At 34.4% G+C, this 12,572-nt stretch overlaps 1 protein-coding gene across 4 annotated transcripts in view; it reads left to right on the top strand.

Moving 5' to 3' along the window:
• LOC123535799 (uncharacterized) overlaps positions 1–12,572 on the top strand; it is a 401,923-nt gene that overhangs the window by 343,991 nt on the left and 45,360 nt on the right. For 2 of the 4 annotated variants that reach the window (XM_053527908.1, XM_053527907.1), the window contains exons 2-6: positions 5,907–6,706; positions 7,251–7,340; positions 7,810–8,002; positions 9,560–9,607; positions 10,824–11,044. The exons of 1 other annotated variant lie outside the window; for it this stretch is intronic. In XM_053527908.1, coding sequence (XP_053383883.1) covers positions 5,907–6,706; positions 7,251–7,340; positions 7,810–8,002; positions 9,560–9,607; positions 10,824–11,044 — 1,352 coding nt within the window. The remainder of the gene's footprint in view (positions 1–5,906; positions 6,707–7,250; positions 7,341–7,809; positions 8,003–9,559; positions 9,608–10,823; positions 11,045–12,572) is intronic. One more of the 4 variants, XM_053527911.1, reaches the window with a different exon arrangement.

The following is a 12,572-nucleotide window of genomic DNA, read 5'->3' as shown; positions in this document are numbered from 1 at the left end:
TTCCAAATAATGTTGAAGGGATGAGATTTTCTTTCTAACACACCAGGTTTGCTTAAACATGTAAAAATTTAACGCCACGTCAGTTCATCTCGGGATGGACGCCATATTTCTCACTGATAAAAAATGTAAACAAAAAAATCAGAGTGGGATTAGCATTGCAAGGGCATAACATGACATTCTACACAATGAATACCTTAGAACAGATATCTAAAATGCTACACAGGTCAGGCGGGTTAAATGCATAATGTCGATCACTTGAAATTCATCTTGAAAAGGTGGTTAATTTTAGTTTGTTTACATGGTTTTTAATTTTCCCACGACTTCTCGGCGATTCACTGCAAATGTATTACTGCGCCGGACGAAAGGTAACTCTAATAAACAACGGGAGACAACTTAGGTGTCAGCACGTGTACGATTTTTAAAAAAACATGTCGATGATTATAATTTCTTATCAAATAATGAATCCTATTCAGATATACGTCTTTAATATTAGAAAATTATTAATTTCTGTGGACATTTGTCAAAAAATATTACTTACAGTGGACTACTTTGCGCATCAAACTGGTTTCCGCTTCAGTTGTGAGGCACTTCCGTTATACTTTTGACAACAATAACAAAACACAAGATGAATCAATAAAGTCACTTATAAACCGACTGCTACTTAAATCAGTGTAAGTAAAGTTGTTGTTACAACATTATACATGTTCGTTACGTTATGAGATAAAGTTTATCTTGAACTGCATAATCCATTAATTACGTTTACATGATATTGCATTTACAACTTATTTGACCCCATTTTTTACGTGAATGACGGCATTCTCGTGCAACTCGTGCAAACAGATTTATGAAAAGTATGGTGGAGAATTCAAGGACAAATTATAAATGACATTAAAGTGAGGATAACTGTATATTCGTCCAGTTTTGATCATTGACATTCCTTCTGTGTATTAGTAACTTTTGTGAACAAGATTAGAATGTTGCTTTTGCAGACATACACATTGATTGGACCTCTCAACCAAATTTCATACCTTATTTTAGGGATTTTTAAGACAGTACATTTTCAAAAGTTTGTTGAATGTGTTTTGATATTTAAGTGCATTGTAGTTCATGAATACCAAGTTAAAAATTAATAATGGCAACATTTCTAGGCCTTTATTGTAAGCCACTAGACTTCTGTAACGATAAATGTTTAATGTATTAAGGGGAATATACTCTTTTAGTTTTGTAATGTGGCATTCCTTGACCACCATATCTTTTCTTATGCACTACTTTGTAAACAAACTAAATAATGTGTTTTAGCTCACATATGCCAAATGAAAAGCAAGACAGTGAACTTATTTCACATTCTTTCTTTAAATTAGAATCTGTAGGACATTGATAAATGTTTGGACAAAGTGGAGCACTATTATTTTTGCACCAAAAAGTCTTAATTGTTGACTTTGAATGTACACAAGAAGTCTTATGTAATTCAACAATAACTTTCTTGTTTCAGTTTTTCTCATTTTTATTTTAGTGAGCAATCCTTTGTGTACTTATAACAGTTGAAACAGTATTCATTTCATTTACCAAAACCTTGTACTTTTTTGCAGGTGAATTTTATAATACCCCACCCACTTTTTTCTAATTTCAAAGTATGCGTCCCCTTAACTAGTTAAAATCCTACAGATCTGTTCTGTTTTTTATTACCGTACACACTGGCACCAGATCAGAAAGAAAATGCCTCCGTACGTGTTATACCCTACCCCTTGGTATTCTATTAGAACCATGGTCATGAACGGGAAAGTGCACTAACCCGTTTTGATCGTACATTTCTCAATTTAAACGCGCAGTTCGGTGAATGGGTACCTAGTATATTGAACAAGCGATAATTTATCTTCCATCGTGCACCTGTCACATTGTCTCAGTATTCCATATTGCTGAGATTATCAACATACTTTATGCTTTCGTCAACGTTACAGAAAAAAAACTTGCTTGACCTTCCCTAATGAACATCCAGTCTAGAGGTCATGGCTGTGTGCACATGTTTGGCGAAACGTAAACAAACAAAAACAGAATTAAAGAAAAATAACAATTTTACACTAAAACTCGAAATAATGAATGAAATTCATCTTGTATATGATCTTTAATTTGAAATCGTACATTGGTCTGCAGCTGTTCTGTTTATTTTATTCATTTTGCTCATTAATGCTGCATATTTACATTTTAGCGAACACGTGTAGTAAAATGACGATTAACATACATTTTCACAACAGCCAAATCAGAATGGTTTTGTAATCTAGAACGGAACTTCATTAGGGAAGTTCAAGCAAGTGTTTTGTGTAATGTTGAAATTACTATAAACTACGCGTTGTTTTTCTAAGATAAAATGTATTGAAAAAATGTGACCGGTACACAATGGAAGATAAATTACCACTTGTTTGATATCCATAGTACACATTTACCACATTGCATGTTTTAGGTATGAAATGTGCGATTGAAACGGGGTAGTATATTTTCCCGTTCATGACCATGGTTCTTATAGAATACCTAGGGGTAGGGTATAACACGTACGGAGGCATTTTCTTTCTGATCTGGTGCCAGTGACCGTACATGTACTGTGTACACCTATAATGTGACCAATATTTCAGTTATTCCTCTAAAATGGTCCTATTTAACCATTACCGCGTGGACAAATTAACACAAATATATTTCATACAATGAATCATCACCAGCATTGAAATCATTATTTGTTTAGGACTGCGCTGGAGAAGCATTTCATATATTTAAATGTTACTTTCAACAGTATTTCATTCATGTAACGGCGGTTAATTAGCCTAATCAGTGTTTCTGGAGTCTCTACAAGTAGTAGCATTTCCCCCCGCAAGTAACTGCCAACTTCTCCATGTTATTCAGAAGTGGAGGACGAAATTACCCCTGACAATGTGGATCGAACTCACGACCCCGCGATCCTTAGATCTGCGCTCACCTTATTGAGCTAAAAATACTTGGTTGTATACATGACAGTAAAGTGATTTTAACTGTTTATGTGAGAATTTTTTATATATTTATATGTAATTCATTTTCCGTTGTAGTCTTCTTCCTAAAAACCGACCATATTTTCTCTTTCGAACACATTTCTCAAAAGTTGTGCAATATGTAAATATTCTTTTTTTAGTCAATTCAAAGCTTAAATTCAAATTTTATTGCTGCCTGAAGTGCATTTCCTGAAGTGAATGAAATGCATTTGCAATGTCATTTTATAATCATTTACTCAACAACTCCACTCATGACTTTTGTTGTAATCTCTGCCAAATTTTGACAGATTTGAATGAAAATTTGACACATTGTTTATTGACGAGTTCAATTAAATAAACATAAGAGCGAAATCAATTGTGTGTACATTCGTTGAGCCATGAAAGTTCAAATAAGGTAACCCAAAAATAAAAAGTCACAGAATGAGTGTAACTTGTTGCTGGTCTCCATCCATCTGCGGGATTAAACGATTTTGTCATTAATGTGGTGTCATTAATGACGTCACAAACCTGATAAAAATTAACATGTTAACATTGAAAATATTGACGGATGTTCCATTTCAACTGAACATAGTTGAACATTCAGAATATAATAATTTGAATTTCATTAAATTCATAGGATCAAAGTGTTCTGCTGTGATTTGGAATTTACTAATCTATGTGACTTTTAATTTAAGGGTTAATTCGGTTTGCCAGAGCGTGTAGTCATGTCAAGCATTTCAATGAACGTAATCAATATATTACAAGTAAACTTCTTCAGCAAGGCTACCGTTATTACAAATTGCCTAAATATTTTACTAAATTTTATTATCGTAATTCTGATTTAGTTTTAAAATTCAATAGTAATTTAAAGACACTTCTGCGAGAAGGTATTTCTAAACCCGTTTTTTATGGGGATGTGGTTTACAAACTTCGTAAGATCTTGGGTCATGGTAATTTTCCAAATGTATTTGGAAAGATTATCAAACGTTTTATTAAAAGAGGTTACGACCCAACTGTTTTGAGACATACCGCATGTTTAGTGTTCAACCCGTTTACAGTTGGACACTACGCTTCCCTCTTTGATTGCGTCTGACGGAAGAGGGGGAGGACTCTATGATGAGCAGTTTTTAAATCCTAACAGGACTGAACTGTTTTGATATTTGTCTTCTGGCCTGTTTCGTCGGGCCCTTAAGGGTGTTTCTCTTGTTGCTCTGTCTTCTGAAAAGGCATTGAGTACATACGTTTTTGGTTCTTAAGGTTTGCTTTTTATATATTTATACACGAGCATTTTTGTGTTTTACATGCCATGCCTTTTTGTTTCCATTACGTGTGTTAGAGATTCACCTGGAGGGGATTACTTTTATTTACACTGTCCCATGTCTTTGGAACATGGTGGGGGTAAGAGTGAGGTTGGGTGCGCACCATAAACCGGTTTAAGCTCCCCAGTGGTGTTTTTGCCACTGACCGTTCCAAGGCGGTGCCCCACTGTGTTCCTTTGTTTGTTCGTTTTGTCCTTGTGTGTTGACTTTGTGTGCGCGCGTGTGTGTATGCTTATTGTTCGTCTTGTCCTTATGTGTTGGCTTTGAGTGTGTGTGTGTATGTTTTGTTCGTTTTGTCCTGATGTGTAAGCTTTGAGTGTGTGTGTGGTGCACGCGTTTGCGTGCTGGGGGGTTCGTTTTGAGGAGGCTGCGCTTTTGGTGCGTGGCATTCCCTGTTTGATATTTTTCTTTGTTTTTACATTATTGTTACCCTACGGTTAAATGAATTTAAATCAGGACATGTCTGTGACCTTGAAATTACATTAAAATAACCCTTGGATACGGCAGTACCAAAAATATTTCTGCAGTTGATCCACATATAAAGATTAGCAAACATGTCAAGTATAACACACTTTGCCATCGTATGCCATTTTTCCCAGATATATTTTATTCTATATAATAATATATATTATTCTATATAATAATATATATTATTCTATATAATATAATATATATGATATATATTTTTAATATTATCATCAGTTTTATTTAAAAAAAAAAAACACTAAAGGGCGTTGAGACACATTATTTAAACCAATTAAGATGGCAATATGGAAATAAAACGAGTGCATAGCGGCATAATTTATTTGTAAATGCACTCATTTGACATTCGACCCCATTATACTGTAATGAGGAACACTAGAAGGCGGCAGCCCCTTTTAAATTTCATGTATGATCCTAAGTAACACTTTTATACTAGTATCCGAGCATTAACAAAAAATGCCATCAGAGGTCACATTTTCCTAAGATATTGGTAGACTATTAAGAAAAAGGCACATTTCCAGAATGCAGTCCACATTCATATAATTAAATTTTATAATCAAATTTGCTGTTTCTAAGCACACATCTCAAACGTGCATTATTCGGCTGGTCTTTAAAGCGGCATGCCTCTAGATCGTTCGACATCAATTTTGTTTTCAGATATCTTGAAATAAATGCTATATTTCTTAAGAAGGCTTTAAAACTTAATTACTGACAAACTTTTTGTTACGGAAACACATGAGAATTTGCTGTTTTTACTACTTTTTACAGTGAAAATCGAAAAGTGTTTGTCATGCTTTTACTCCAGGTAAACTGTCTCGATTATAAATATCTATATTTTGAAGTCATTATTCACTATTTCAGTTATAGCGCTGTTGGTTACGACGACGGGAAAATGTCTTTATTGCCGCGGCGGTCCAGGGTTCGATTCCCGACGCGGTCATCTTTTTTTCTTGATTTGGAATTTTTAAAATATTTTAGAAACAAAAATTCATATTCTAATGTTCATAATATAATCAAAACTTCAGTTTGAAAGAAAGATTATTTTTTAGCCAAATCTGGAGGCATGCTGCTTTAAACCATAACACTTGACTTATTTCTTCAAACCTTACAGCTGACGCAGAAATTGTACTGGTGGAAGAAATCAAAAATGGTGACCATGTCAAGAGCAATTTTGATGAGGGGTTTCCAGATACTTCAGAATCTGCAGCTGACTTAGAAATTGTACTGGTGGAAGAATTCAAAAATGGTGACCACGTCAAGAGCAATATAGATGAGGGGTTTCCAGATACTTCAGAATCTGCAGCTGACTTAGAAATTGTACTGGTGGAAGAATTCAAAAATGGTGACCACGTCAAGAGCAATATAGATGAGGGGTTTCCAGATACTTCAGAATCTGCAGGTGACGTAGAAATTGTATTGGTGGAAGAAAACAAAAATGGTGACCACGTCAAGAGCAATATTGATGAGGGGTTTCCAGATACTTCAGAGTCTGCAGCTGACGTAGAAATTGTATTGGTGGAAGAAACAAATGGTGCCCACGTCAAGAGCAATATTGATGAGGGGTTTCTATATACTTCAGAGTCTGCAGCTGGCATAGAAATTGTACTAGTGGAAGAAACAAATGGTGCCCACGTCAAGAACAATATTGGTAAGGGGTTTCCAGATACTGTAGAGTCCGCAGGTGACGTAGAAATTGTGCTAGTAGAAGAAATAAATGGTGCCCACGTCAAGAACAATATGGATGTGGGGTTGCCTGAGACTTTGGAGTTCAATCTGAACCGTGGCACCAGTTCTGACATCAAATTACTGCTACAAGAAATCAAACAATTAAACTCAAATGCTTACATGACATTGGTAGAGGTAGAGGGAGGGACACATCAGCCCTTCAAAGTTTACTTAAAACCTGTAGCGGTAAGTGTCTTAGTAATATTTCTCTTTGTCGTATTCGTATATTCCACACATGTGCACTTACCCTATAAAAGACTCTCTCCATTGGTAATGTACAACTAAAGATAAATTCTCTTACCTACAAATGTTAATGCAAGCTTTTGAACAGTCAATTCATTTTGGGGGTTTTAATTACGGAGAACAAGAAGCGCAGAAGTAACGGTTTAATCTTTCTTTGGATGCATCATCTTAAGGACAATATTGCCTTTGTGTACAGAACAGTTTGTAAATGTACCTTCCTTACACATAGTATGATTTTGAACATTGTATACTTTGAAAAACTGAGAGAAAGCATTGGTAAGATATTTCAGATATGATATGATATCACTTATAAACGTTTTATGGCTGTGTACTTAAGTATGGATATAAAGATACAGGATGCCATATCAGGCTCCCTCGTCCTATATTATATAATTTTGTGCTGGCACTTCAGCGTGATATGAATCCACAGATCAACTTAATATTTCCTATTGCTTTATTAAATAAAAGTTATTGCTTTGGCTTGCAGGGTTCTAAACAGTACAGAGGCGAGAAAACAGGAGCTCTTGTTCAAGTGTCTTGCGAAACCCAATCTGATGGTCCTTGTCATAGAATGATAGTGAGTAATGACCTTGTTAATAAGCAATAAATATGCTTCTTATATCAAAATTTACGTAGATTAATACATTTAAAAAACATGGTATGTTTGTTTTAAGGAAATCCACAAAGATTTGTAAATTACGAAACTTTAATGTAATTCGCGTAAATATTATAATTAGGAGTATACGAGAGTAATCCATAACATGTACCTTTTTCATCTATATTTAAAGCACGATCCAAATTTAATAATTTCCAAACAAGAAAATTTTGTTCATAATGGTCCTTTAGACAATATTGATCAATAAATTATAAATCCATATTTTGTTTCTAAACATGTATCTTTGTTATATTCAGAAGTTGAAATAATGTCCACTAGTGCGAAAGGACTTGTTGAAAACAAAATACGTTTGGAAGACACATATAACAGTTTATAGAACAGTCAAGTATGTGTTCTATACACGTTTCAAATATGTCTTTTCCTATTTTAGGAGGGAATTGTAGAAATTGAAGGATTCGTCTATGAAATAAGGCCGTCACTAGTCCCGTCGTTGCACAGCGGCCTAGACTCACATCTCCAGGTCCCACACGAAATCAAAAGGTTTATTCCATCAACGTTAGAGGCGAATAAGTCGGACAACATTATGCGAGGGCAATTTGGAACTTCCTTTGTACGGATACCAGGTGACTGACTGTCAGTGCTCTGTTTCGTTTCTTTATGTGTCCGCTCTGTTGTCATTGCTCTTTTTTTACATATAATTTGCATGGGTTGTTACGGACTGATTTTCCTTAGGATATACCATTATTTCTATGAAAATATGTTTTTGTCGTACGATCTGGAGGTCAGTGCCTTTAAGTTAATACTTTTCCATGTTTGAAATACACGACCCTCAAAAATATTTTATATTGAAACTAGATGTGTGTCCAGAGGACACAGGTGCCCCGACGCATGTCATTGTACTTAGTTTCATGACTTTAGGTGAAATGTTTTTCAATGTACATTTGTAAATGCAATACAAACTTTTAAGCACTGTATGTGTATTTTTCCCTAAGTGAAATACCATAACTCTGCCTTTGTTGAGTGAAATCCCAAAGAGAACACCAGGTGCACAACTTCATATGCTATGTAACAATCCTCTACTGTTTTATGACTCTAGTTCAAGTACATTTTGAGATACATATGACACAAACTTTTAATTTTTGACTAAGTCAATGGGTATAGCTCTCTTCTTGCAAAATAAAATAAGAAAACTTAGATGCACAAATTCACATGCGGGAAAATATTTCTACATGGTTTTATGACTTTATGAAACATTTTGAGATATATGCAGCACAAACTTCTAAGCACTTCGTGTTTATTTTTCATTAAGTCAAGGACCATAACTCCAATTTGGCTGAGCGGAATCCCAAACAGATACCAGGTGCACAACATTGCTATATAACAATCCCCTAATATTTTATGACTCTAAGTCAAATACCTTTTGATATACATGCGACACAATCTTTTATGCTATTGATGCATAATTTTGACAATCAAGGGCCATACTCTTGCCTGGCTGACAGAAACCCGGAAAAATCTAGATGCACAATTGGACATGCTGAATAATATTCCTATGAATATGTTTCATGACCCTATGTCTACAATTTGAGATTTTTGCGACACAAACGTTTATGCCATTTTATGCATATTTTTGACTAAATAAAGGGTCATAACTCTTATCTTGAGTGAATTTTCTAACAAAACCCTAGGTAACTGCACATGCTGAATAATAACCCATAGGTTTAATACATTTTGAATTACATGTGTCAAAACATTAGGCCCTTTTCGTGCATATTTTTGACTAGGTCAATGGCCATTACTTTAGTCTGGCTGAGTGAGATCTCAATTTAAACACCAGCTGCACAATTTCTCGTGCTGAATACCAAGCCTGTGAGGTTTGATGGCTCAGGGTCAAATACGTTTGAGATATGCACGACGCAAATTCGGACGTCTAACAATTCTATAACATGTTTATAACACTTTTAAATATATATACTGCGAAGCAATTGTTCAGATTTTAAAACATAAAATTTAGATATAATAATACTTTAGCAAAGAGGAGTTGTTAGATATCAATACTTAGATATTCTAGTTAAAACTGAGTTTATAAATGGAAACATTTCAGGTGCCGACATAAAATGTGTCATTTACGTGCATAACACTAAAGTATAATTGATTCATGGGATAATTTTTTTGTTTAGATGAATACAGACGTGATGCTTCAGAAGAGGACAACGTATCGGAACCGGGTAATTAATTACTAAAATTAATAACATTCCGAACTTTTAGTGTTTGTTATATGTTTCTGTTGATAATGTGATGTAATTGTACATATTTTCAAAAAAAAAAATGAAATTTTGATCTGATATAAGTAAAGCAAAGATAATTTGATAGAAGTCATCAATCAATTGTTACTTTATGACTCGTATAAATATTTATATATCAGAATAAAAAAAACACACAGTTTATAAATAAGACTATTTCAGATGTGTCATTGACGTAAATAACACCGAAGTGTAACTGGTTCATGTTATAATACTTTTTAGATTAAGACAAACTTGATGCTTCAAAAGGGGACAATGTATCGGAACCGAGTCATTAATTAGTAAAATATTATCATATTTAAGTCTAGCTACGTCATTACTGGGGATTTTATCAGCCTATATACCAAGACAGAGTTGGCCAAAGTTTTATCCACCGGATAGGATAATAATTGACTAAATTTGAAACTCATGTCTTCGTGCATACGTGCGTGCAAGTGTGTGGCGGATGGCGGGCGTAGCGCGGATGGGGTTGCTGGGGTGTGCATTAACATTGCAGTATAAAAGGATTTTAGTTCTGAATGACATGAAATAATTCATGTAAAGTTATTGTAAAATCATACTTTTTACTAGGTACTTACGCGCGATCGTGCCTGCGTTACATGATATTCTAATGGTTTATTATTCTGTGATAGGAGAAACTTGGATTAAAATGTACGTAGTTCTGCTTATTCTGGTCAGCACTCGTATACGGAAAATTCAGTTTACACAAACTGTAGTAGCGCGAACGTATATTTATTTTTTTTTATATGAGTTCCAAATGATATTTGGCTTTGGAAATTTCAAATAGTAATACCATTATGTATTTCATTCACTAGTAACATAGCCCCTCGCTGTCAAACTGCAATACAGCTATTATCATTTAAAGCCTCTTATTAGTTTGCAATAGAAATATTTGATTTTATCATCATGTCTTTGATTCTATGGTCTAGGTTATAACATACAGTTTACATATGAAAAAAGAGCAAAAGTAATTGTACGGTAGGATAAGTCACGTTCCATGAATGCAGTCTCAAATCGTTTTAAAATCGACTTTGCTGTTTCTAAGCACATATTTCAAAATCACTGATGGAAGATTGCATTATTTGACTGACTTTAAGCCTCCAAATCTGATTAATTACTTTAAACTTTACATCTTACGTAGAAATTGTACTGCTGGAAGATATAAATGGTGACCATGACAAGAGGAATCTAAATATGGGGTTACCAGAGACTTTGGAGTTCAATCTGAAGCGAGGTACAAGTCCTGACATGAAAATACAGCTGCAAGAAAACAGGCATTTGAACCCAAATGCACCAGTTTACACTACAGATGTAGAGGGAGGGAAGCATCAGCCCTTCAAACTTAACGTAAAACCCATAGTGGTAAGTGTCTTTGTAATGTTTGTGTTTGTTATATTCGTATATCCAACGCGTGTGTGTTCTGTTCTCTAAATGTCGCTCTCAACTAGTAATGTACAACCAAAGATGAACTTTCGCATTTGCTTATGTTATTGCAACCTTTCAAAACGTCATTTGATTATCCAAAATCAGGAGAACAGCAAGTAAAGTCGTAAAGACATATTTGTCTATTGAATGTATCATTCTATTAGATAGATAGATAAATAGATTTATTTCGGTAAGGAGTGCACATACATGGACAATTAAAAACAAGATGTATAGTAATTACAACATAATAACATAATGCATACATGAAATTAAAAATAGCCATGACAGGCACACCGTCACCAAGGATTACACAAAAAAGAGAAAACTCTTATTTCCATTGTGGTCCTTTGTGTTGGTGGCATGACATAGAGAGGCATAACAGAGTTTACAGAATTATGTGACTAGATGGAAATTGAAGTATGTGACTAGATGGAAATTACACAGCTATATCAAATAAAGAATTATGTGACTAGATGGAAATTGCAAAACTATATCAAAAAGTAAAATGCGAGCTTAAATTAAAATGTTCATACATCGAAGGCCATAAGAATAGTTATTAAAACACATTAACTAGTTATTAAAACACATTAAAGTAATTATGCTAAACTGTCTAGTAAATAATTCTTTACTAACGTTTTAAAAACAGGTAATTTCTCAGTCTGTGCTATATTAGCAGGCAACTTATTCCATAGGGAAATACCAGAAATGAAAAAGGACTTTAACCCAAAACCTTTGACCTTTGGAACAGCAAAACCACCTTTGTGACTTAACCTTGTCCTATATGAATGAACAGTATCCTGTGGGATAAAATTGTCTCCCATGTTGTCCGGGGCTAACCCATTTTTTATCTTAAAAACATGACACAGGATAATCTGGTCTACACGTTTGTTGACTGGTAACCAGTTGAGAGATTTAAAGTGCTCTGGGTCAATGTGCGACCTAGCATCAAGGTCCAGAACAAACCTCATTAACTTATTCTGTGTGGTTTGGAGCTTGGATTTAAGTAACTGAGTCAGACTATGGTACCATATAGAACAGGCGTAATCAAAATGACATTGGATTAGGGCCATGACAAGAAGTTTCTTGGTGTGTTGAGTAAGATAACTTTTCTTCCGGTATAGATATTTTAACCTTGCGTTAGCCTTTTTTAATATGGAACGAGCCATTGAATCGAAAGATAGGGTCTGATCAAGGGATGACAATATTGCCTTTGTTACCAAACAGTTTGTGCATGTATCATGTTTACACTAATAGTATGAATTTGAACAGTATACGCTTTAAAAATGAAAGTGGGCATTGGTTAGAGATTTCAGATAGGACGCGATGATATTGCTATATAGATTTTGCATTTGTATACTAAAATTTGGATTTATATTTCTAATCGCCTTGCAAAAAAATAATGGAAGGTAATTTTTACACTCATATCACTCTCGTTTGTCGTTTGGTCCTATTTATTTTCTGTCAT

Source organism: Mercenaria mercenaria, chromosome 17, assembly GCF_021730395.1.
Source record: "Mercenaria mercenaria strain notata chromosome 17, MADL_Memer_1, whole genome shotgun sequence".
NCBI lineage: Eukaryota > Metazoa > Mollusca > Bivalvia > Venerida > Veneridae > Mercenaria > Mercenaria mercenaria.
The sequence above is the reverse complement of the archived record's forward strand: the minus strand, read 5'-3'. Positions and strand labels throughout refer to the sequence as shown.